Raw genomic sequence first — 27,878 nt, 5'->3', positions numbered from 1 at the left:
TTCTTTTCCAAATTCTTTTCCCATTTAGGTAATTACAGAATATTGAGCAGAGTTCCCTGTGCTATACAGTGGGTCCTTGTTGGTTGTCTATTTTAAATATAGCAGTGTGTACATGTCAATCCCAGACTCCCAATCTATCCCACACCCCCACCCTTCCCCTCTGGCAACCATAAATTCTGTTCTCTAAGTCTGTTTGTTTCTATTTTGTAAGTTCATTTGTATCAATTTTTTTTAAGATTCTGCATAGAGGTGATATATGATATTTGCCTTTCTCTGAACTTACTTCACTTAGCATGATAAATTTTAAATTTTATTAAATTTTTTAAAACCTGTGTCTCATTTTCCTAACTGATACACATTCTAATTAAATTTCTCTGGAAAGGAAGAAAGGTTGAAATGTATCAAATGCTATTATGGGCTGAATATGTCTCCCCCTTCTCCCTCACACATATCTTAAAGCCCTAAACCCCAGTATCTCACAAAGTATTTGGAGATAGAACCTTTAAAGAGGTGATTAAGTCAAAATAAGGCCATGAAGATAGGCCCTAATCCAATCCCACTGGTGTCCTCATATAAAGGGGAAACTTGGACACACAGAGACATCAGCTGTGTGTACAAAGGAAAGATCATGTGAGGACGCAGTGAGAAAGTGGCAATCTGCCACCTAAAAAGAGGTTTCAGAAAAAATGAAACTTGGCGACACCTTGGTCTTGAACTTATAGCCTCCAGAATTGTGAGAAAATTAATTTCTGTTGTTTAAACCACTAAGTCTGTGGTATTTTGCAATGGTATCCCTAGGAAACAAACATAAATGCTTTAAAGATTAACAAAAAAGGACTTCCCTCGTGGCACAGTGGTTAAGAATCTGCCTGCCAATGCAGGGGACACGGGTTCGAGCCCTGGTCTGGGAAGATCCCATATGCTGTGGAGCAACTAAGCCCGCGTGCCACAACTACGGAGCCTGCGCTCTAGAGCCCATGAGACACAACTACTGAGCCTGCGTGCTGCAACTACTGAAGCCCGTGTGCCTAGAGCCTGTGCTCTGCAACAAGAGAAGCCACCACAACGAGGAGCCTGTGCACCACAATGAAGAAAGCCCGTGCACAGCAACGAAGACCCAACACAGCCAAAAATAAATTAATTAATTAATTTTTTTAAAAAAAGATTAACAACAACAAAAGATATATATATACATATTACAAAATAACAAGTTCTCTGTGTGCAAATGCCTTCAAGATTTGTATTATTTCACAATAAGTATCAAATCTTGATAGGTTGATAGATTTACCGAACGCACCTTACTGTCAATGTTCTTCATGGTTAATAGATCAAGGGATTTCAGAGAATGTCCTGTAGGTGAAATGAAGTAAAGGCACACGTGGATCCGGGAATCATGGTAGTCAACAAAGGAACGCTTAATTTTCAATTCTTCTTGAAGATAGGACTCAAACTGAGCATCTATGTAGTCAACTATCGGCTGGTAGCTGAAAAAATGATTATTTAAACATTTAGCATAACAGATTAATATCATCTGATGTCTGCACTTTTACCATTTAATATCTAGTTAATATGTATACTCACTAGTTTTCCACAGTGATAAAATGTGCATAATATGTCCTTACAAAGATAACAGCTACAAGCTGTTACAAAGCAACAAAAAGTCCTCTTGTTTATAGAAAAGGAAAAATGATCTATCAGTTCAATGAAGTTCAAATCAGAAAACAAATTTTTTATATGTATACATATGTGTAAGTGCAAAGAACCAAGAATGCTCAAGACATACTGAAAAAAAAATGAAGGAGATATTTTCTTCATATATCACGTCTTACTATGTATGAAGTAAAATAATTAATACAGGATGGTATCAGCACAAGGATAAAGAGACTAAAGCACAAGAGAATTTTTGGATGTGACAGGACTGTTCTATGTCACAACTAAGATGGTGGGTATAAACTCTATGCATTTTTTAAAACCTACAGAAATATACACCACAAAAATTGAGTCTTACTGTATGTAAATTTTAAGAGTGCCACCAGTATCATGACAGTGAATACATCTCTCCTTTTGCCCCCCTTTTTAACAGCTAATAATTGGATCCACCCACAAACAAAAGTACCTCTGTGGGAGATGGGACACAGTATCACATGCCAGGGAACCAGGAGGAACCTTGCCCAGCTGTATGGCAATAGGGAGACAGATGTCCATACAGGCTGTGGAACCAGCAGGAGCCAGTGAACCTGCCACACCCTCTTGCATACAGTCGTGGAAAAATTGAAGTGTGCTGACTTGGACATATACCCACAGATGGGAGAGACCTGTAGAAGTTCAGCAATCCATATGGCAGATTCCAGCACTTCATGGAGAATAAAAAAGAATTTGGATGCGCTGGAGAGGGTAAGAGGAATTTCGCCAGTGTCAATGCTCCCCCAAAACAACACAGCACAGGGCTGAAATAGTCATCAGTAACCTCTCCCACAAGAGAATGGGAGGCTGTGAGTGAGTGCCCAGCACCCAGTGCCTGGCTGTGCAGGACATTGTTGGAGAAAACCATTTCTCTCCAGCAGCACCTAGAATACTGAAGCCGGAACTCCATGACTAGGGACAAAAGGACACCAGGAAAGAGGTAGATAAGAATATCAAAGGGCATTAAAGGGACATGCTGACCAAGCTCAGGACTTCAGCAGGAAACTCAGCCATTAGCCTCTGGGAGAACCTCACTTGATGATCTCCCGCATGCATACTCCCAGTGCCCCGTGTAAACCCACACCTCCCCACACTCTGCAGCAGGCTGTGTGCACACTCCTGCATGTGATGGCAAGAGTGAGATCTGGTAAATGGAGTGTGCTCAGAAAAATCAGACCAGAATCTGTGAGCAAGAGAAACCACTTTCTGGAAATTTTGAGCTATAGCACCACTTTCTGAAAGGAAAAAAAGAAGTTCCTAGAAGCCAGCCAGGAGAGTTGTAAGAATCAGAGAAGGCATAAAGGCTTAAGAATTTTGCCACAAGAGGGAGCAAGAACTGTGGAGCTGGGCTGTCCATACAAGGTCAGAGAAAGCTCCCAGATACAACAGGACGAATAAACAGTACATCCACCTAAATGCAACTAGTAAAGGATTTGAGGAGCTGTCTGCTACTTCAAATGCAAAAGCAGCAATGCAAAACTCCAAGGAATGTGAAGAATCAAGAAAACATGTCACCCGCAAAAGATAATAATAATCCTCTAATAACTGAATCACAGGCACAGAATTTTGCAATCTATCTGAAAAAGATTTCAAAATAATTGTTTTAAGGAAACTCAATGAGATACAAGAAAATACATAAAGACAATTCAACAAAATCAGAAAAACAATGTATGAGCAAAATTAGAAACTTAAGAAAGGGATAGAAATCTTAAAAAAAAAAAATCCAAACAGAAATTCTGGGACTGAAAAATTCAATGAATGAAATAGAAAATGCAATAGAGAGCATCTACAGCAGAAGAGACCAAATGGAAAATAGAATCAGTGTGCTAGAGAATAGGAACTTTGAAATAACTCAAGCAGAGGAAAATAAAGACGCAAAGAATGAAAATGAATGAAGAAAGCCTATATGATCTAAGGGACTTCAAAAATATATAAATATTAGAATAGTTGGAGTTCCATACTGAGAGGAAAGGAAGAAAAGGGCAGAAAGTTTATTTAAAGAAAGAATAGGGACATCCCTGGTGGCGCAGTGGTTAAGAACCTGCCTGGCAATGCAGGGGACACGGGTTTGAGCCTTGGTTCGGGAAGATCCCACATGCCACAGAGCAACTAAGTCCGTGTGCCACAACTACTGAGCCTGCACCCTAGAGTCTGTGAGCCACAACTACTGAGCCCGCGAGCCACAACTACTGAAGCCCACGCACCTAGAGCCCATGCTGCGCAACAAGAGAAGCCACAACGATGAGAAGAAGCTCGAGAACTGCAATGAAGAGCAGCCCCCGCTCACTGCAACTAGAGAAAGCCCGCACACAGCAACGAAGACCCAAAGACAGCCATAAACAAACAAACAAAAAAACAAACAAATAAATAAATAGAAAGAATAGCTGAGTGGTGACCTAAACGGGAAGGAAATCTAAAAAAGAGGGGATATATGTATACGTATGACTGATTCATTTTGCTCTACAGCAAGAAACTAACACAACATTATAAAGCAACTATACTCCAGGAAAAATTAACTTAAAAAAAAGAAAGAATAGCTGAGAACTTCACAAATTTTGGGAGACACTTAGCCATCTAAGTTTACAAACCTAATAGATCACCATATATCTCAATGCATAAAGACCTTCTCAAGACACCTTATAATGAGGCTATCAAAAATCAAAGACAGGGGCTTCCCTGGTGGCGCAGTGGTTGAGAGTCTGCCTGCCGATGCAGGGGACACGGGTTCGTGCCCCGGTCTGGGAAGATCCCACATGCCGCGGAGCGGCTGGGCTCGTGAGCCATGGCCGCTGAGCCTGCGCGTCCCGAGCCTGTGCTGAGCAACGGGAGAGGCCACAACAGTGAGAGTACCGCAAAAAAAAAAAAAAAAATCAAAGACAAATAGAGAATCCTAACAGCAGCAAGAGAAAAAAGAAGTGTAACCTATAAAGAAACCCCCATTAGGCTATCAGCAGATTTCTCAGCAAAGACCTACAGGCCAGGAGAGAGAAAAATAACAAAATATAAAAATTGCCAGCCAAGAATACTCTGTTTGGCAAAGTTATTCTTCAGAAATGAAGGAGAAATAAGACTTTCCCAAACAACAACAAAAAAGCTGAGAAAGTTCAGCGGTACTAGATCTGCCTTGCAAGAAAATCTTTAAGAAATTCTTCAGACAGAAGCAAAAAGACACTAATTAGAACATGAAGATGTACAAAAGTATATAACGCACTGGTAAAGGCAAATATACAGATTTTAAAAAATCTAATCTGTGATAAGATAGCATGTTAACAACTTAACTAGAGTATAATGGTTAAGGACAAAAGTATTAAAAATAACTATAGTACTGTAATTTGTTAAAGAATATACAATATAAAAAGGTAAATTTGTGACCTCAAAATATAAAATAGGGAGCAAAAGGGTGAATTTTCTTATGCGAGCAAAGTAAACCACCTATCAGTTTTATCTGTAAGATGTTTTATGTAAGTTTCATGACAACCACAAAGCAAAAACCTAGAGTAGATTCATAAAAGATAAAGAAAGGGAAATCAGAACATACCAGCACAAAAAATCACCAATTTACAAAGACAGAAAGAAACAGAGAAAAAAACTAAATAATGGAACTACGAAACAACCAGAACACAATTAATAAGATGGCAGTAGTAAGTCCTTACATCTCAATAATTATTCTAAATATAAATGAGTTGAACTCAGTAATCAAAAGGCACAGTTGGCTAGATGGATTAAAAAAATAAAACCCGGGGCTTCCCTGGTGGCGCAGTGGTTGAGAGTCCTTCTGCCGATGCAGGGGACACGGGTTCGTGCCCCGGTCTGGGAAGATCCCACATGTCGTGGAGCGGCTGGGCCCATGATCCATGGCCACTGAGCCTGCGTGTCCGGAGCCTGTGCTCCGCAATGGAAGAGGCCACAACAGTGAGAGGCCCGCATACCGCAAAAAAACCAAACAAACAAACAAAATAAATAAATAAATAAAACCCAACCATCTGCTGCTGACAAGAGACTTATTCAGCATTAAGGACACACATAGGCCCAAAGTAAAGAAATAGAAAAAGATATACCATGAAAGTGGAAATGAAAATAAAGCAGGGGTGGCTGTAAAAAAGATCCAACTGCATGCCGTCTATTACAATAGAGCCATTTTATTATTTTTTAATTGAAATATAGTTGATTTACAATGTTGTGTTAATTTCTGCTGTACAGCAAAGTGACTCAGTTATATATATATATGTACATGTATATATACATATATATATTCTAGAAGACTATTACTTTTTTTTTTTTTTTTTTTTTTTGCGGTACGCGGGCCTCTAGCTGTTGTGGCCTCTCCCGTTGCGGAGCACAGGCTCCGGTCGCGTAGGCTCAGCGGCCGTGGCTCACGGGCCCAGCTGCTCCGCAGCATGTGGGATCTTCCCGGACCGGGTCACGAACCCGTGTCCCCTGCATCGGCAGGCGGACTCTCAACCACCGCGCCACCAGGGAAGCCCGTAGAAGACTATTACTTTTTAATACATGGAGAAAGAAAGTAAGTTCCTTGAAATAAGAATAATTTTTAAATTAAAATAAAAAACCACTCACCTGCCTTCCTTGTTTATTTGATCACCATACCCCACTGTTTTCACAACAGTTAAGTTCAATTGAATATTGCTTTCCTGAAGTTCATATGTCTGAATTTTAAGTCTAACATTTGGGTAAAAATGTGAGGATTTTTTGTCTTTCAAATTAGTATTGAACAGTGTGTCGATCAATGTTGATTTTCCAATCCCAGTTTCCCCTGTATAAACATAGATACATCATAGGGGCATAAGATGTCTGAGAAGAAGTAACACCCTGACCCTCTAGGATGGTTTAAAGGGTCCCAAACACTTTAAAGACTGGAATATCCTTGAAAGTATACATGCTACTCTTGACTCCCTCCATCATTACATAATATAGAAAGATAATATACACAAAGCTATATCAGATTTTGAAAAGCACTGAAACACTTAAAGAAAAAAATGTCTAAGTAACATGACTAAAGATACAAACCAATACAAACATGAAGACATAGTCTTAAATTAACAGCACCAGTGTTATGCTGCTTAAGATAAGTTGAAATGAGCATTTAGGAAAATTAGGAAATAATTCATGTGAGGGGTTTGGCACTTACCCACACAGAGAATATTAAAAAAGAACCCTTGTTGAACAGATTTGTTCACCAGTTGTTGAGGCAAACAATCAAAACCAAAATGACCAAGCGTAGTTAAGCAACGGATATTATCTTCTTTTTGCTTAGAGAAAAAAACAAATACAAATATATTAATTAGAATAGAAAATGTCATTTGAAAATATGACTATAATAATATGTCAAAGAAATGGAATTGATTATCATTTGATCATCATACCTCAGATAAGACACAAATGAAGTAAATTTGTGAGAAGAGAAATCTTTATCCAGACACACAGATTTTTGTCATCGTTTTTATAAATAGTGACTCTATCTCTGATCACACTCAGACTATGTTTCTAAACTTAAAAATAGGAAATTACAGAAGTACCACAAGAAAGCCTAGTATGTTACTATACAATAATAAATTATTTTTATAGAAAAAAAGGAAACAACATTCTTTCACTCCGTTTCAGTGTGGTAATATATTCAGGAAACCCAATATATGTTAATATATGTAAGGAAATCAAAGTTAATTTGAATTTTTTAAGAAGCAACTAAAAACTTTGACTTCAAATTTCTTATATGCCCTCTGAGAACTTGTGTTATATCAAATTGTTAAAGGAATCCATTGCTAATAATACCAACCTAGAAAACTAGAAATCCAACAATATTATACATAAATTTACCAACTGATTATTTTTTAAAAGGTGGAAAAATAATTCAAAGAATGCTTAACAATCTACACTAATCTCACCCCTAGAAATCTCTCCCAAACAACTAGAAAATTTCACAAATGCTTTATGCATAAAAGTGTTCACTGTAGCTATCTAACATCCAAATATATGACTCCCTGAAATAGAATATCCAAGTAAATGATACTATATTTTTTCACGCACACACTGGGGCATTCTTAAGTCATTTTAAAAGATATTTATGAAGAATGCTTTAATAAATTGAAAAATACATGAAAATATTAAGTTAAAAAAGTAAGGTGTGAAATTGTGTGTACACTCCTAGCTTTTGGTGATAGAGTAACTTATAGCATTTTACCTTTCCTTACATCAACAATTAGAAACAACTGTTTGGGGAGTTCCCTGGTGGCCTAGTGGTTAGGATTCTGGGCTTTCATGGCCGTGGCCCGGGTTCAATCCCTGGTCGGGGAACTAAGATCCCTCAAGCCGCATGGTGCGGCCAAAAAAAAAAAAAAAAAAAGGACTGTTTGAAGGCACTGGGAGGGAAAAAGGAGGCAGAAACAAGAATAAATCACGCTGGAAATAAGGTTAGCATAAGAGGTGAAACTAGGTTTATCCATATATTCCCTTGAAGTGACTCCCCAGTAAATGAGAAACTTGGGAAGCAGAGCTCAAGCAGAATGACAATCTTGAGCTGGGAAGTCTAAGGTCAGAAGTTGGGCTGCCAAAATACTGGGATATTGAGAAAGAAATGCTGGAAGAGCAGGCCACAGAGTGGGGAGATCCAAATCTGCAAACTTTAGAACACTTGGCTGAGTCTAACTCTGCACGTGCAGGCATGGCTACAAAGAGCTCAGTGGCAATGGAGAGAAGAGTTGGCATTCCAAAAGTGCTAAGCTGGTATTTCAGCAGTGGTCCTGGGAAGACCCGAGGAGACAGAGTTTGGAGTTTACATTTCTTCCAAGTTAGACAAGATTGGTCAACACTTTAGATAAACACTTCGGACTTTTTATTTAAATTTGTAAAAGGACTTGCTATAGGATTTAGGATTATGTTCTAAGTCAAAGGGTTACTCCCAAGTCAAAGGGTATAACTAAGATAAACCCATCTTTACAAAGAGTATCATGACTCAACAGTGTCCAAATGACTTGCCAGTAATCTAACTGCCTGCTAAAACAAAATTCAATACTCTTTAGAGAAATATAATAATAGAATTCAGACTTTATACATTACCATCCACAATGCTCAATGCATAATCAAAATTACTAGATTTGAAGAAGCAGAAAAAAATCTGTCTCATAGCCAAGGAAAAACACAATCAATAGAAATACCCACACAATGAGGATATTGGAATTGGCAGACAAATACTATAACTATTATGAACATGTATAAGAATCTACAGAAAAAATGGGTTTAATGGATGAAGTGATAGGTAATTTTAGATACATGAAAGATGATGATATAGGAGTCAAAGCATACCACCAAAAAAAGTCATCAAATCACAAAGGAAGACAGCAAGATAACAAGTAAAGAACAAAGCAATTACAAAACAATCAGAAATCATTAACAAAATGGCAATAGTAAGTCCTTACCTATTGATAATTGTTTTAAAGGTAAGTGAATTAATTCTCCAATAAAAGGTCATAGAAGATTGAATGGATTTTAAAAAATCAAATGATATGCTGCCTACATGAGAATAACTTTAAGAACACAACAGACTGAGAGTAAAGGGATGGAGAAAGATATTTCAAGCAAATGGTTACCAAAATAAAGCAAAGGCTATACCTATTTCAGACAAGATAGACTAAGTTATAATTATAAAGAGGACAACCTATCAAGAAGATGTATTTATTATAAATATGCACTCAGTACCTAAATATGTAAAGCAAATACGAGCAGAACTAAAAGGAGAAAGAAATAGCAATGCAGTAGTAGCTGGGGACTTGAATACCCCACTCTCAACAATGGATACATCATCCAGATGGAGAACCAATAAGGAAACAGCAGATTTGAACAATGCAATAGACTGAATGGACCTACTAGGCATATACAGAAAGTTCCATCTAACAGCTGCCTACTACACATTTTTCTCAGGTGCACACAAAATATTTTCTAAGGTGGATCATATATTAAGCCACAAGACAAGTCTTGATTAATTCAAAATGATAGAAATAATATCAAGTATCATAATGATATGCAAGACATTTACACTGAAAACTACAAAAGAATGATAAGAGCAATAAAGATTGAACTAAATAAATGGAAATATATATCATGTTTACACATTGGAAAAACCATTAATATTAAGATGTTCTTTCACCCCATATATATTCAAATGCAATTTTCAAAGCACAGGAGAATCTGTTTAAATGGCACCTACTGGCCAAACGTTGCATATTTGAGCATCAAAATTATTAACTATGAGATTGCTGTTCTTCATATTCCAATTTCATGTTCCTTTCTACATGCCTACCCCTTCCTGAATCACCCTGCTATGGGACTTTTAATTGAGTTCAGTAGTAAGAGTAAAATAGGTTTACTATATCATGTTTTTAGCATAACTATTTTGAATAGTGTGGTCAAAAATATGAAATTATTAAAAAAAAATTTTTAACAAAGAAAACACAGAGTTGGTAGTCCTAAATAAGAATATGCTTCAAAGATTTTTTTAAAAACACTCTTTGCATAGAAATTAAATTATGCTATTTCTTTTTCCATAAGCATTATAATATTATAGACACAATGATATAAGGAAACATTTGTATAAATAGTTTCACTATGATTAGTATTAGAATTCATTTAATCCTCTTATGTTAAAATAAGGGATTAAGATCCAAACAGTTTACATGATTTACCCAAAGACAGAGTTCAATACACTTTGAGCTCTTTGAGATAGAATTTTATTCATTTTATATCATTAACTCCCAGCTCACAGTAGGCTTTCAATAGCTTTTGGTTGAATTAGTGCATGCTAAATGAAGAGTGAATGGTAGGGATAGGAGCCTACCCGGGTCCTATCTGGTCTCAACCAAGAATCCAGGAATCAACCAAGAATTAATTAGTAAAAATTCCATGGGGATTTTATATTTAAAGAGAGTGTATTTAGCAATACTAAACTGAAAATACAATCAAATAAGAAATAATAAAAATTTTCAATTTGTAACTACTTGTGCTCTTAGAAGACAGCATTTATATATGGTGGTAGATTTTGACTTCTCTACTCAAAAGAGAACATTCTGACCCATATAATCTGAAGATTATATGTAACAATAAAAGATTTGGACACTCTACTGTCCTCTCTGTCCTAGACCCCCTTGTGGCAGGCTTCTCTCATTTTAAAAACTGTAGCTTAGGGAGGTACCAGATCAAAGTGCTTTGTGTGTCCATAGAACAAAATATAGCCCATTTTCTTATCAGGAACAGACCAGAAACCTTGGCCTCATGAACACTGAGTTTTCACCCACAGAGCAAATATCGATAGAACAAGCAGGGGTTTCCATAGAATCATCACTATTACTTAACAAATGTCTTCTGATGGGCCAAAAGTTCTTTCTTATAATATTTACTTTTATAAAATTCCAAAATAATCTATGTAGAGAACTTAAATATTTCAGATTCTACTAATTTGGAATTTGTGATCTTTCAAGTCTCGTTCTTGAATTCAACTTTACATCATCCACAAGCAAAGCACAAATAAAGCAAATTAAGAAATAAACAAGGTAGAGATATAAAAATATATGAACCTACTATTAAAAGGATTATTTCACATGCATTCACATGAAACTGAAATGCAAATCATACATTATTTTAATCCCTCATGATAGCAAGGACACACAGACTACATCTAGCAAATGGGATACTGTACATAAAGTTATAGTCTGTAAATTTATAAAAGGACTCTACAAGCTCTGACAAGCCCTGATGTTTACCCTGTATTCACTGAACTTTTTTCCCCAGTGGTATGGGGAAAGGTAGCTGAATAAGAAAAGTCACTAGTCGTTGTGAGCCTTTGGGACAGTCACTGGTGCCTGTTTTCTCTTCTGTAAAATGAGAACATTTGATCAGGAGAGCTTAAAATTCTTTCACACTCTGATGTTCTGTAAGTCAAAGAGTCTTATTTATGAAGAGCCTACAATTTCAATAGAATAAAAGCCATGAAGAGAAAGTTAAAATATCTATTAATATCCTACTAAGTACCAAAATTACAGAAAAGTAAAAACCTAATATAGGAATTTGGAAGAAGGATAGATGGCGGTGGCATGGAGTAGTTAAAAATAATCTTAGAAGATGGCAGATTGGCTCTTGAAGACAGGATAAGATTTGTATGAAGGAAGGAGGTATTATGAACAAGAGGCCAAAAAAGGACCCCAACAATAGAGAGTTTTAAATATGAGGCTAAGGAATATGGATTTTATCTAAATGGTAATGGGCAGTGGCTAGAGCCAGAGAGCCAGAGAATAGTAGAAGGAAGAAGCATTTCAAAAAGATGAATAAGGCACTAGCATGACAGTGGCCTGGAGAGGAAACTAGAGCCAGAAGATGAGTTGTGAAGCCCCTTTCCTTATAAAAGTGAGTGTTCTGTTGGTGGGAATGTAAATTGATACAGCCACTATGGAGAACAGTATGGAGGTTCCTTAAAAAAACTAAAAATAGAATGACCATATGACCCAGCAATCCCACTGCTGGGCATATACCCAGAGAAAACCATAACTCAAAAAGAGTCATGTACCAAAATGTTCACTGCAGCTCTATTTACAATAGCCAGGACATGGAAGCAACCTAAGTGTCCATCAACAGATGAATGGATAAAGAAGATGTGGTACATATATACAATGGAATATTACTCAGCCATAAAAAGGAACAAAATTGGGTCATTTGTAGAGACGTGGTTGGATCTAGAGACTGTCATACAGAGTGAAGTAAGTCAGAAAGAGAAAAACAAATATCGTATATTAACGCATATATGTGGAACCTAGAAAAATGGTACAGATGAACTGGTTTGCAGGGCAGAAATTGAGACACAGATATAGAGAATAAACGTATGGATACTAAGGGGGGAAAGTGGTGGGGTGGGGGTGGGGGTGTGATGAATTGGGAGATTGGGATTGACATGTATACACTAAGATGTATAAAATAGACAACTAATAAGAACCTGCTGTATAAAAAATTAATAAAATAAAAATTAAAAAAAAAAACGAAAAATAGAACTACCATATGACCCAGCAATCCCACTACTGGGCATATACCCTGAGAAAACCATAATTCAAAAAGAGTCATGTACCGCAATGTTCATTGCAGCTCTATTTACAATAGCCAGGACATGGAAGCAACCTAAGTGTCCATCAACAGATGAATGGATAAAGAAGATGTGACACATATATACAATGGAATATTACTCAGCCATAAAAAGAAATGAAATTGAGTTATTTGCAGTGAGGTGGATGGACCTAGAGTATGTCATACAGAGTGAAGTAAGTCAGAAAGAGAAAAATAAATACCGTATGCTAATACATATATATGGAATCTAAAAAATAAAAAGGTCCTGATGAACCTAGGGACAGGACAGGAATAAAGACGCAGACGTAGAGAATGGACTTGAGGACACGGGGAGGGGGAAGGGTAAACTGGAATGAAGTGAGAGAGTGGCATGGACATATATACACTACCAAATGTAAAATAGATAGCTAGTGGGAAGCAGCCGCATAGCACAGGGAGATCAGCTTGGTGCTTTGTGACCACCGAGAGGGGTGGGATAGGGAGGGTGAGAGGGAGGTGCAAGCAGGAGGGGATATGGGGATATATGTACATGTATAACTGATTCACTTTATTATACAGCAGAAACTAACACAACATTGTAAAGCAATTATACTCCAATAAAGATGTAAAAAAAAAAAAAGAACAGAGCTATTAAAAAGAATTAGGTTGATCAGTATGGGCTGATATGAAAAGCTGTTCAAAGATTAGATTAGTTATTCCCTGTAAAGAGCTAGGTTGAGAGGCCTGTTATCTCTTTCTTATTGTTTGAAATTTTCTTTTAATAATGTTATTTTTAATTTCAAAAAGGAGAATAAATTAAGTTGCCAGTTGTAAAGGTTCAAAAAAAGTTTGGAAGACTACTTGCTAAATGGTTTGTAGCAAGCATTTATATATCAGATTAAAGTTCGACTAATTGGCCTTTGGGATCCAGCTATTCTAAAATTTTATGATTTTAATGCCATGTAAACAGAGGAGCATTCACCGTGATTTAATGCATCAGAGGGCCCAAAGGTAATATGGGATGGGCATAAGTCAGTGGTTTAGTCACTGAGATAGGACTCTGACAGTAGTTTTGTCACCAGCAAAGCCCACTGGGGTCCCTGGGAAAAATATAATGGAATCTAGGTGATCGGATAAGGTCTAACCTCTTCTTCTGTGCTTAGTCTAATCTCACTTGCCTTAAGGGGGCCACGCGCAGAGCCCCTACACCTAACGTGTGGGATTAGAGTTCCCAGCTCAGAACCACTGCACTCAGGACTTCCCTGGTGGCACAGTGGTTAAGAATCCACTTGCCAATTCAGGGGACATGGGTTCAAGCCCTGGTCTGGGAAGATCCCACATGCCACGGAGCAACTAAGGCCATGTGCCATAACTACTGAGCCTGCACTCTAGAGCCCACAAGCCACAACTACTGGGCCGACGTGCCAAGAGTAGCCCCCGCTCGCTGCAACTTAGAGAAAGCCTGTGCGCAGCAATCAAGACCCAACGCAGCCAAAAATAAATAAATAAATTAACAACAACAAAAAGAACCGCTGCACTCGACACCCCAACTTGGCGCTCCATATGGAGAAGCGCTGTGCATGACACCTCGATTCAAGATGATGACAGTGAACCGTGTGCAGAGATGCTGCTGCACCCGGCACTGCAGTCGCCCTCCAAGAACGCCGCCCCACTCCGCTGACAAGAATCCTATAAAGCGGGCCCGTAAACAGCTTGTTCAGGAGAGCGAGGACTCTAGAGCGAGAGCTCACACCGCTCCATTCTTTGATCAAAGAATAAACCTTTCCTTTGCTTCTGAACCAAACTGGCTCTCATTCTATTGGCTCCAATAACACCAGGCAGGAGGACTCTCGTTGGACCCCGACTCAAAAGGGTCGGTAACAATAAGACAAGTTGTAAACTTTTCTTTCGCGCTAAGTCTAGTTTCACTTGCCTACAGGGGGCCGTGTGCAGAGGCCTGCACTTAACACCTCGGATTAAAGTTCCCAGCACAGAACCGATGGGCCCAACACCCCAACTTGGCATACCGTGTGGAGAAGCCCTGCGAGCAACACTTCAACTCAAGATAGAGGTGGGGTGCCGTGAGCACCCACGAGAACTCCGCCCCTCCCTCTGCAGACTGGAACCCTACGAAGCAGCCTGCCCACAGCCTGTCCGCAGAGTGTGTACTTTAGAGCTTGAGCTCACACCTCTCCATTCTTTAATCAAAGACTAAACTTTCCTTTGCTTCTGAGCCGCACTCAGTCTCACTCCACTGGCACGAGTGACCCCAGGCAGGAGGACCCTTGTGGGGACCCGACTTGAAAGGGTCAGTAATAGTTTCAGAAAAGCAACGAAGATGAAAGTTGGATCAAATGTGATTTTTAAAGTGCGGCTGATAGAAAAATAAAGGTGGAATAAACCATTCACTTCAGAAAAGTAACTGAGACAGAGAAGAGAAAAAATATGATCGTTTGATGGTTCAAACGAAGATACAGAAAACCATGCATGATTGGAGGAAAACACCGAAAAGAGAGCCATTAGTTATTAAGTCATAAACAAACACTACTTAACATAGCTCAATATTCATGTATCTGTTCATGTATCTATTTTGGTCAAAAATAGTTCTAAAACTCAGTTTTCACCCATTCAGATATGCTACTCTCTCTTTTAGGGTAAAATTTTATGTGAATTACTATGTTTTCCCTAGTACAGAGACGCGTCTTAAAATGGAACTTGGTTCAATCTCCCACTCAGTAAAGTAATAAAAAAGCAGCCACCCAGCCACTTCCTAAAATAACTTCATTTAAAAGTTTTTTATTATCAGTATCTAAAGGTCCACAAACATATCAAAGTAGCATTATTCTCCTCACCTACTGGGAGGTTCTGGAATTTTCATTTGTTATTCTTTGGTGTTAAATAGGAATAGTCTTTTGTACTACTAAAAATGTCTGCAGATGCAAGAAACATGCATCAGTTATTTAAACGATCATTGATATTTAACTCCAATCAGTATAAAAGTTAATTCATGTCCAAACATAACAAACATAAGTCTTTACCATCTAGGTCTATATCAGTTTACTGAGTCAATATTTTGAAGCTACACAATTTTGTTAAGGACAAAAAGGAGAATTCTCTTTGAAAGATATACTCAACTATATCTTCATCATCGGGTATTTGTGTGGACATACGCATTGGTTTTTCTGCCATGTCAGACTGAAGGAGCTGAAAATAAAGAAACAAAAACCTTTAAAAGATTACTTTAAAAGGCTACTTTCCTACAATATAATTTAGATCAATAAGGGAGCCTAGTATAGACATTATCCCTGGTTTTGGCTTTCAGTCCACACTGTTAACCTGTTTTCAATTGTGGCTGCTTTGCTAGACAGGCTTCTATATAATAAATAATACTCAACTTATAATGTACAGTAATACATTTAATCATAAACATATAAAAAGCATCTAAAGAAAGGTAAACTCGCTTTTGAAATCAAAAGGACAAAGAGTATTGTTCTTCTTTAAAGAACTCTCTGCGCTTGAGAAACGGAAATAGGGAATTTTGCTTTTCTTTTTCACTTTTTCTTTAGTGAAGTATAGTTGATTTACAATAGTATATTAGTTTTAGGTGTACAACTAATAGTATATTGCTTTCAGTGATTCAATATTTTTATAAATTATACTCCATTTAAAGTTATTACAAAATAATGTCTATATTTCCCTGTGCTGTACAATATATCTCTGCTGCTTATTTATTTTATAGGTAGTTGTTTGTGGCTCTTAATCCTGTACTCCTATATCACCCCCCTTTCTTCTTAAAAAGTGCTAAAAGAACCAGGAAGACACTTATAATTACTTAACTTTCCAGAGTAGCTTATCAGGGGAGGCTGAGGTGTTAGAGTGTACTTATTGAAGGAGAATTGCGAAAGCAGAGCTTCTAAAACTCTAAACGACTCCCTTAGACGAGGAACTAAATTAATGATAGTTGTAATTTATGAAGCATTGTGCTGAGTGCTGATGTGCTCTATCTCCTTTAGTTCTCATAATAGATATGAAATACATATATTTTCATTGCCATACGCTAAAAGAGAAAATTCAGAATCAAAAAAATTAAGTAACTTACTTGCTCGAGATTTCAGCTATGCGGCAGACACAGGTCTGAACTGACTCCAACACTGGTGTTCTTCCTACTGTCCCCAGTTCTGGACCAAATATTCACTGTGTTTGCAACAGTTTGGAACAAGGGAGGAGAGGTACAAGAGAGCAAGCTGTGCTGATTTCTAAGCAACACTGCCTGAGAAGGACATGCTTTCCTACTTTTGAGTATAACACAAAGATACTGAGACTATGAGGCATGTTTTAAAGGGAAATCTTATATATAAGCATAGCAAAGAGAAAAGCAAACAGAATTAAAGAATGGCTCTGTACCATGGTCTTTTCACTTGATATATCCTGAGGATTATTCCACTTTAGTATATAGATTTACCTCATTTTTTCCCTAATGGTAAATAGTGTTTTCTACTACAGGTAGTGTTTTGTTCTATGGTATGGTTTACTCTAGTCTAGTATATATGAAGGTTCTATATTATTTAGTAGAACAATAATGGTGGGTATCGCAGTGATTTCCGAGATTTAATTGCAATCCAACAGTAAACACTGAAACCACTGAAAAAGGGTTATTTCTTAACTTCTTATACTTATCCTACCTCAGAATTTGAAGTAAATTACTATAAATTTAAGAGTCTTGTGTTTCAGTTATACAGATGAAAAAATTCTAGAGATCTAATGTACAGCATGGTGACTATAATTAACAATACTGTATTTTATACTTGAAATTTGCTAAGAGTAGATCTTAAGCATTCTCCTCGCCCAACACACACACACACACACACACACACACGCACACAGTGGTAACTATGGGAGGTGATGGATATGTTAGCTTGATTGTGGTAATCATTTCACAATGTATATGTATATCAAAACATCACATTATGCACCTTAAATATATACAACTTCTATTTGTCAATTATATCTCAGTAACTTTTGAAAAAAAGAGGAATTTTTAAAAAATAAGAGTATCTCTGTGTAACTGCTGACTTTTTGGCAAGTCTGCAGAAGACGGTTTGAAAACTAAAGATTCAAGTTATCTTATTTTTTAAAACCTAATTAATGGTGCCTTAAACAAATAGGGGTTTACTTCTTTCACATAAATCTAGAGTAGAAGTTTACAAAGTATGGTCCATGGGCCCCTGGGGATCCCTGACTCTCTTTCAGGGGGCCCGTATGGTCAACTTTTTTTTCTAATAATACTAAGGTAATTTGCTTTTTCCACTGTGTTGACATTTGCACTGATGGGTCAAAAGCAATGGTGGCTAAAACTGCTGCTACTTTAATCAAGGTAGTGAGTACCATAAAGCATTTATACCGTATACAAGTGCGAAAACAAGTTATGTGATTGTGAGAAATAGTAACTCCTTATTTTATGGAACACCAATTTCAACTGCAAAAACAACTGACAAATACTAGTTTTTTAGACTTGGTTATTTCTAAGACAGTTTCTTGAAAATGAATGAAGAGTGCTTTATAGAATGAAGGAAAATAACTGAAAATATATGTTGTAAATGATAAAATTTGAACTTTAAAGTTTTTGGAGAACTTGTATCCACTATCTTGACAACTTCCTAATACTTACAAACTTTCCCAAAAAGACTAGTGATGATATTAACAAACACAAATTTTTATATTGCATAATGAAATATATCAGCATTAAATAAACTAGGGTTTTCCAACCTCAGCACTATTGACATTTGGAGCTATATAATCCTTTGTTATGCATTGTTAAAATGTTTAGCAGTATCTCTGGCTTCTACCCAGTAGATGTCAGTAGCAACCCCAGCGTGTGACAACCATTGTCACATATTGCCAAATATTTCTAGACATTGCCAAATATTTCCTAGAGGGTAAAATCATACCCATTTAGGACCCACTGAGTTAGGTAACTCAGTAAACAGATATTTTCCAAATGGCCAGTGTGTGACATTATAAAGTCATACATGAGTTCAAGATCCATTTGGAGAGTGAGACAGACTAACAGATTGTGGTGTAAAAACCAAAAGTATATGAATATGGTTTCAGATTCTACATTGCAACTAATCTCATCAAGTTTTGGTGGGGTATCAAAGAAGAATATTCACAATTACAAGAGAAGACTTATTAAAGGATTCTTTTTTCCAACTATGTATCTATATGAAGCCAGATTTTCTTCAGAAACATCAACCAAAACAACATATTTCAAATGATTAAATGTAGAAACAGATATAAGGATCCAGCTGTCTTTTTTCTCTTTTTATGGTATTAAAAAATACATAACATAAAACTTACCATTTGAAGTTCGGTGGCATTCAGTATATTCACTTTGTTGTGCAGCCATCATCTCCAGAAGTCTTTTCATCTTCTCAAATTGACATTTTGTACTCATTAAACAGTAACTAGACATCTCCATTCCACCTTCAGCCCCTGGCAACAATTGTAATGTCTGTCAATGTCCAAATTTAACTACTCTAGGTACCTCATATAAGTGGAATCATACAGTATTTGACCTTTGTTTTTTAACTTTTTATTTTATATTGGAGTATAGCTGGTTAACAATGTTGTAATAGTTTCAGGTGCACAGCAAAGGGACTCAACCATACATATGTATGTATCCATTCTCCCTCCAACCCCCCTCCCATCCAGGCTGCCACATAACATTGAGCAGTGTTCCCTGTGCTGTACAGTAGGTCCTCGTTGGTTATCCATCTTAAATATAGCAGTGTGTACATGTTGATCCCAAACTCCCTGACTATCCCTTCCCCCCATCCTTCCCCCCTGGTAACCATAAGTTCGTTCTCTAAGTCTGTGAGTCTGTTTCTGTTTTGTAAATATGTTCATTTGTGTCATTTCTTTTTAGATTCCACATATAAGGGATATCATACGATATTTCTCTTTCTCTGACTGATTTACTTCACTCAGTATGACAATCTCTAGGTCCATCCATGTTGCTGTAAATGGCATTACTTCATTCTTTTTAATGGCTGAGTAGCATTTGACCTTTTGTGACTGAATTATTACACTTCGCATAATGTCTTCAACATTCATTCATGTTGTAGCATGTTTCAGAATTTCCTTCCTTTTTAAGGCTGAACGATACTCTATAGTATGTATACACATACCATATTTTGCTTATTCATTCATCTGTCAACAAACACTGGGTTTCTTCCACTTTTTGGCTATTGTAAATAATGCTGTAACACACATGGGGATGCAAATATCTCTTTGAGATCCTGTTTTCAAGCCTTTTGGTGTTATCTACCCAGAAATGGAATTGCTGGATCATATTGTAATTCTATGTTTAATTTTTTGAAAAATTGCCAAACTCTTTTCCACAGCAGCTGTACCATTTTACATTCCCACCAGTAACGCACAAGAGTTCCAATTACTCCACATCATTGCCAACACTTGTACTTAACTGTTTTTTCGTAGTAGCCGTCCTAGTGGGTGTGACTTGGTATCTCATTGTGGTTTTGACTTGTATTTCCCTAATGATTAGTGATGCTGAACATCTTTTCATGTGCTTTTTGGTCATTTGCATGCCTTGTTTGAAGAATTGCCTATTCAAGTCCTTTGCTCATTTTAAAATCTGGTTACCTGTTTATTTGTTGTTGACTTAGTTTTTTATACATTCTGGATATTAATCCCTTATCAGATATATGATTTGCAAATATTTTCTCCCATTTTGTGGATTGTCTTTTCAGTCTATTACTACTGTTCTTTGATGTACAAAAGTGTTAAATATTGAAGTTCAATTTATCCATTTTTTTCTTTTGTTGCCTGTGCTTTTGATGTCATATACAAGAAATAATTGCCAAGAACAACATCATGAAGCTTCTCTCCTATGTTTTCTTCTAAGAGTTTTATAATTTTACCTCTCACGTTTACGTTTTTTGATCCATTTCGAATTACTTTTTTTTTTTTTTTGCGGTACGCGGGCTTCTCACTGTTGTGGCCTCTCCCGCTGCGGGGCACAGGCTCCGGATGCGCAGGCTCAGCGGCCATGGCTCACGGGCCAGCCGCTCCGCAGCATGTGGGATCTTTCCGGACCGGGGCACGAACCCGTGTCCCCTGCATCGGCAGGCGGACTCTCAACCACTGCGCCACCGGGGAAGCCCCTGAATTACTTTTTGTATGTGGTGTAAGGCTAGGGTCCAATTTTATTCTTTTGCATGTGCATATCCAGTTGTTCCAACACTATTTGTTGAAAAGTCTCTCCTTTCCCCATTGAATGCTAGCACTGACTGATGAACATTTGCAACCTATTTTGGTGAATCCCAATTAAGCAAAATGTTACCCCCTTAAAAGAATTCCATTAGTCTCATCAGTAGACCTGTATTATATATTATATATATTCAATCATTATTATTGTATTTTTAGTTTCGTCAATACAAAATTTGGGAGGGGGCCGGTATTTCAGGACTGAGGAGAGCGACGGCTTGTGTGGTCACCTAGGGGACCGAGCAGCGACTCACGCGGGAGCTTCTGATTGGCAGGGGCTATGAGGGGTCCTCGGCCCTCTCGGAAGGCGCAGTTGTGCGAGTGCCGGGAGCGGGAGGTCCGGGCCCCCGGGGTCAGCGCGGCCCTGGTGAGAAGCAGGCCCGGGGAAGCGGGTGGGAGTTCCGAGCCCTGCATATGGGAAGCGGTCGGCCCTGGGCGCCGCCGGCGCATGCGTATCGCAGAGCCGAAGCCAGCGCGGCGCGACCGCCATTGCTTGGAGGCTTTCGTCAGAGCCCGGCTGGCGCCGGCGGCTGGTCCAACCCCAGGGGCCCCGTCACTGGGCGTCATTGGCTCAGGCATCAGGGCCCTCATCACCCTCTCCCGCCTGGGTCCGGACTGGCAGCGGCGGCGGCGGTGTCGTCGTCAGGGGGCGGAGCCGGCCTGGGCGCCCTTTGTCTGTGGAGGCGGGTGAGTGCGGCCCCCGCGGGCGGCGGGCAAGGGGGCAGGGCGGGCGGCAGCCCCGGGGTCCCGGGTCGCGGACGACGCCCCTCCGGTCGACTCGGAGCCCCCCCAGCGGCGCCCTAAGACTTCTTGGATACCCTGTGCCCCTTTGATAGGAAGGCCTCCGCATTCCAATATTACAAACCTATTTTCCTCTAATATCTTATGCAATTTATTTTGGTATAGGCGTGGGTGGGTATCATTTTTGGAAAGTTTTCCCCATCTCAAGAGTATTAAAACATGCACCTTTATTTTCTTGTAATACTTTTAAAGGATTTTTTACATAGCTTTTTTTCTTTTTTACATTTTAACCTACTGGGTATTAATTTTGTGATAACGTGTTAGATAGGAACATGCCTTTTTCCCCGGTGGTCTTGCCATCACCTGTTTTCCCACTGAATTGAAATGACGCTTTTATTCTATTCTGCAGGCGTGTGTATACTCGGATCTGTTTCTAGACTGTTTCACGGCCCTCACAGTTTCTGCACTGATACCATTTTGTTTTAATATGTGGCAGAGCAGATTCCCCTAATTGTGTCTTTTAACATAATGAGCTTTCTGTGTCTTTTAGTTATTTTGATTTGTGGGAAATGTAAAAGGTACAAAAGTTACCATTTTCTAAGAGACAGAGTTGACCATGGCACTTAGTAGGTGCTCTTCTTAAATGGAGAATTTGTTGAAAGTCACTCTATTGCTGAAAACTTTTATATGCTTCCCTGCTGCCATCAGGATAATGTTTTAGTTTCTTAGCAGTGCCCTCAAAGCCCTTTATGACCTTAATATTGCATACTGCTTGGCCTTCCACCCTTGCACTTTATGCCACCCAAACAGGAAACAAAACCCTCTGGGGAAAATTCATTTATTTAATGATATCAAAATTTACAGTTTTTGTATTTGAAAAGAACAAAGGGCTAAAAGTTAGAGATTTGAAGAAAATATTTGCAACATGTGTTAGAGAAAGTGTCTATAATATGTAAAGAGACTTGTTGAACAAAGAAAAGAGAAAAAAGAAAAGTGGGCAAAGGATATGCACAGGCAATTTATAGAAGATACAGGAAACCAATGAAAAAAGTGCTTAACTTCATAAGTAACCATAGAATGCAAATGAAGACAGATATTTTTCACCCACTGGACTGGCAAAATATAAAAATATTGGTGATACAAAGTGTTGAGGAAAGTGCAGGGGGGAAGGGCACCAGTTGTACAGTTGAGGAAGTATTTTGGATGGCAATTTGACTGCATTTACAAAAATGTTAAATGAGCTCACTCTGTGGTTCAGAAATTCTATTCTAAGATCTGTCCTGCAGAAATACTTGCACAGGTGCACAGGGAAGTATGTACAAAGATGTTTATTACAATATTGTTTGTAATTTGAGAAATAGGTACAGCTTAAATGTTCACTCTGGATATGGTTAAACATATTGTGATAAACCCATACAGTGGAATATTGTGCTGCTATAAAATAGAATAAGATAGTTTATTATGTAGTTTATTGTGAAGTTAACACACAAAGAAAGATCTCTAAGATATTAGTGAATAAAGGATGTTGCAGAACAATGAATATAGTATGGTGTGCATTATGCTAAGTATGTATGTGGTTATATTATGTATGTTCATAAATACACAGAAAAGGATGCAAACCAAGTGACTGACAATGAGTTACCTCCAGGGAGGGAAGTAGAGTAGAAGAGAAGTTGAAAGGCACACATATTTTACTCTGTGTACACCCATGTTTTGCATACTCATGTTTTTATGTAGAATGTGTAAAAAAAAAAAAAAAAACCTTGTTAAAGTGTATAATCTGTGTAAGGAAAACAAAACAAAACAAAAACCCTCACACGCACTTAGAACCTATACAGAGAGAAAAAAAACCCCAGGTTTTATAAGGTAAAATTTTAAAATATTAGCTCTTTTCAGAAAGCAGCAAAAATTAGAGACAAATGATAAAGTGAAGACTATATTTGTTATCTATGTTATGACAGGGGAGTTGCTGGTTACTATCTGTGTTCAGAGGTCCCCAAACCATACTCAGGTTCAGTGATGTTCTAGAAGTACTTACGGAACTCAGCAAAACTGTTATACTCCCAGTAAGATGAGTATTACAGTGAAAGGATGCAGATTAAAATCAGCAATGAAAAAAAAGCATGTAAGGCAGGGTCCAGGAGAGACCAGGTGCAAGCTTCCAGTTGTCCTCTCTCAATGGACTTGTGCAAGTAGTCCTTAATTCTCTGAGCAATGATGTGTGGCCATATGTATGCAGTACTGCCAACCAGGAAAGCTCATTCAAACCTTGGTGTCCAGAGTATTTATTGGAAGTTGATCATATAAGCATGGCTGCCCATCCATTTTGCTGACCTCCAGTCTCCAGCTCCTCCAGTGGGCAAGCTGATACCACATGGCCCAAGGTTCCCACCATAAATCCCATTGTTAGCATAAACTTTTTGACCAGTCCCAAGGCCTCAGGTAAACAGAGACACACTTAACAGACGGGATGTTTCAGGGGCCCTTTCCTTGGAATATGCAGAGTTTGGACGATTCAGACCTGCTCATTTAGTCCTTTATTGCAGACTATGTAATAAAGGACTCTTACAAATCAATAAGAAAAAGACAATATGGTAGAAAAGTGGACAATTGACACAAAAGGGTAATTTATAAAAGAAAAAATATAAAAGTTAAAAATCCTACCCTATGGGCTTCCCTGGTGGCGCAGTGGTTGAGAGTCCACCTGCCGATGCAGGGGACACGAGTTCATGCCCCGGCCCAGGAAGATCCCACATGCCGCAGAGCGGCTAGGCCCGTGAGCCATGGCCGCTGAGCCTGCGCGTCCGGAGCCTGTGCTCCGCAACAGGAGACGCCACAACAGTGAGAGGCCCGCGTACCGCAAAAAAAAAAAAAAAAATCCTACCTTACATGTTATCTAAGAATTGCATATTAAAGCAGAAGTTAAATACTATTTGTGTATTAGATTTAAAAAGAATAATACCTAACATAGGCTAATGGTCACTATCATATATTGCTGAATATGTAAAATGATACACCTTTCTGAACACCTTTTGCCTTCCTTTTTACCCAGCAGTTCCTTTGCTAGGAATTTATCCTAAGGAAATAGTCAGGCAAAATTATGCCAAAACTGTATAATGTTTGCTGTTGTCTGTAACAGCAGAGAAAGAAGGAGAGAGAGAGGCCTAAATGTCTATTAATAATAAACTTGTTAAATAAACTTTAGGTATCGCATGCAGTGGAATATACTATGAGCCTATTTTTAATGAATATTTAGATTTTTGTTTTCTACCATGAAGTGATGTATACAATATTATCAATTAAAATCCAGGTTTCAAAAAAGAAATAACATGCCATATTATAATGTGCATGAGTGTGTGTGTGTGTTTGTGAGGGAAAAGCCTGAAAGGCTACATCCCAAAAAAGTAATTGGTTATCTCTAGGTGATGACATTACAGGTGATTTTTTTTCTGCTTTTCTGTATTTACTAAAATTTTCATTTTAATATTTGTCAGAAAATAAAGTGAAGGCGTTTCCACAGTAGAGAAGGGGTGTGGAGAAAGATCTCTCTGGCTGCAGTGTGAAGAAAATGTTGGACTAAAGTCAAGGACCAGTTAGATGGGTGTGGCAGTAATCAAAGTGAGAGATGATACCTGAATAAAGGTAGTGGAAGTGAAGATGGAACACTCACTACGTGTTTAAGGAGGGAAATTTACCAGGATTTGACGTTTGATTGGGGAATGAGACTAAGGGAAAGAAAGAGAGGTCAGGAATGGCACTCAGGTTTCAGGTTTGGTAGCACTATTTCTTGAGACAGGGAATATGATAGAGTAAGAGTAATATGTAAAATATATAAATACCGCTAACTAAGTGCTAATATGATCTAAATATTTACAAATATTTAATCCCTTAAGCCTCACAACAAACCCACGAGGTAGGTGGGGATGTCCAGTAAGAGTGTATGTGGTTATATAGCTCAAAAAAGATGATCAATGAAACCGTAGCAATGGGTGAAGCCACCTGAGAGTAAATAGACTACATTCAGCCCTTTGTATTTTCGGCTTCCACATTTATATATTCAACCAACTGCAGATGGAAAATATTTGGGGAAAAAATTCCAGAAAGTTCCAAATAGCAAAACTTGAATTTGCCATGTGCAGGCAACTGTTTATGTAGCATTTATACTGCATTAGGTATTATAAGTAATGTCATCTAGAGATGATTTAAAGTATACAGGAGAATATGTATAGTTTATATATAAATACTACACAGCATATTATATAAAGCATTTGAGCATCCTCAGATCTTGGTATCTGCAGTGGATTCTGGAACCAGTCCCCCAGGGATACCAGGGGACGGCTGTAAAAATAGAAGAGAATGAATACAAACACTAACAAATAAACGTAACTGTAGTACAAATGAATGACATAACCTCACTGAAGGAAGTGGCAAAGAAAAGAACTGACCTAAGTAACTTTAGGAACCACTATCTTGACTGGATACTCTAAGGTTAAAGACAAGGAGAACTCTACATAAATGCTGTAATCAAGCTAGTAAATGTGTTTCTCACAAGGGTATGAGTTAGTAATTCTGAAACTACTTTGTGTGTATACCAGAATTGAACAAATAAGTAAATATATTGTAGATAATGAGAGCCAACAACTTTTCACTGTTGAAGAAAGAAGTTACCAATGAGAAAAGGAAGAAGACCAAAATGAGCCCTGTGGTATCGGATTGGAACCAGAGGTGTCAGTGTGAACTCATGGTATTTAATATATAGACAAACACAATAGAAGTATGTATATGTGTGGTTGATATGCATACATATATACTTCGTAGCTCAGTCTCCTGGAGGGCCTAGAAACAATGATACACCAGTAGCAAGCAGCACACCTGGTACCCAGATTTTTGTGTCTAAACACTTTTCCAGTAAATGGAACCAGGGCTCTTTGGAGAAGTGGCTGATTCCAGGGATGGTCAGGGAAAATACAAGAGCCTAGAACATCTTATGGTGCCAGGAAGTGTTCAAAATAGCTGAGCTGGTTAGAGTAACACAGGAGCCTCCTAATGGCCAAAGCTGGAACAGTTTGTATAATAAAATAATAATGTTTTGTATTTTAACTCATAGAATAAAACAAATATCCATAAATCCATACAGATATAAATAAATTAGAGCCAAGGAACAGCTTTTCCTTATGGAGAAATTCCAATTAATAATTAGTAGGAAAGAGGGAAATAGAGAAATCACCATTAAGCAAACACCATATTAATAATTGTTGCAGTGGAGAAACCTGGTAAACACCACCTTAACCAGGTGATAATGGTCAACGTTACCATTCATAAGACATATCTACATCATAAGCCCATTCATATTATGCACTAAGAAAGACACAACATCACTTCTGTGTCATTCTTGCTAAAAATCTTAACTTCATTCCAACCCTGAGAAAACATCAGACAAACCCAAATTGAGGGACATTCTACAAAATAATTCATTAGTACTCTTCAAAAGTATCAAGCTCATGAAAGACAGAAAACCTGGGGAGCTGTTACAGATTGGAGGAGACTCAGGAAAAATAAAAACTAAATGCGACGTGGGATCCTGGATCAGAGAATATTAGTGGAAAAACTGGTGAAATTTGAATAATTTGAATTAATAATATTGTTAAATTCCTGGTATTGATCATTGTACCATGGTTACGTAAAATATTAATATTAGGACAAGTAGGGTAAATGGTATTTAAGAACTGAGTACTACTTTTGCAGCTTTACTGTAAGTCTAAAATTGGTTCAAAATAGAAAGTTAAAAAATAGGGCTTCCCTGATGGCGCAGCGGTTGAGAGTCCGCCTGCCAATGCAGGGGACACGGATCCGTGCCCCGGTCCGGGAAGATCCCACGTGCCGCGGAGTGGCTAGGCCTGTGAGCCATGGCCGCTGAGCCTGCGCGTCCGGAGCCTGTGCTCCGCAACGGGAGAGGCCACAACAGTGGGAGGCCCGCGTACCGCAAAAAAATAAAAATAAAAATAACTTAAAAAAAATAAAAAAATAGAAGAGCAAACACCAGAACCCTTTCATTTACTCATTGAGCAAATATT

The 27,878-nt window shown here is 38.1% G+C and overlaps 2 protein-coding genes across 4 annotated transcripts in view; one reads left to right on the top strand and one right to left on the bottom strand.

Moving 5' to 3' along the window:
* SEPTIN14 (septin 14) overlaps nt 1–27,878 on the bottom strand; it is a 50,966-nt gene that overhangs the window by 20,551 nt on the left and 2,537 nt on the right. The window contains exons 1-4 of the mRNA XM_089895858.1: nt 15,913–27,878; nt 6,830–6,950; nt 6,259–6,454; nt 1,298–1,484 (exon numbers count right to left, since the gene is read on the bottom strand). The exon at nt 15,913–27,878 is cut by the window's right edge and continues 2,537 nt beyond it. Of these exons, the coding sequence (XP_089751984.1) occupies nt 1,298–1,484; nt 6,259–6,454; nt 6,830–6,950; nt 15,913–15,966 (558 nt within the window). The 5' untranslated portion in view covers nt 15,967–27,878. The remainder of the gene's footprint in view (nt 1–1,297; nt 1,485–6,258; nt 6,455–6,829; nt 6,951–15,912) is intronic.
* The window catches only part of ZNF713 (zinc finger protein 713), a 38,127-nt gene continuing 31,473 nt past the window's right edge, over nt 21,225–27,878 (top strand). Inside the window, exon 1 of one of the 3 annotated variants that reach the window (XM_089895852.1) lies at nt 21,225–21,750. The gene's annotated coding sequence lies outside the window, so the exon portion shown is untranslated. The other 2 variants (XM_030763684.2, XM_089895850.1) reach the window with 2 other exon arrangements.

This window comes from Delphinapterus leucas, chromosome 15, assembly GCF_059928025.1.
Source record: "Delphinapterus leucas isolate spDelLeu-1000000601 "Yukka" chromosome 15, BTC_Dleu_Yukka2, whole genome shotgun sequence".
Taxonomy (NCBI): Eukaryota; Metazoa; Chordata; class Mammalia; order Artiodactyla; family Monodontidae; genus Delphinapterus; species Delphinapterus leucas.
This window is presented reverse-complemented; position numbering and strand designations above follow the sequence as displayed.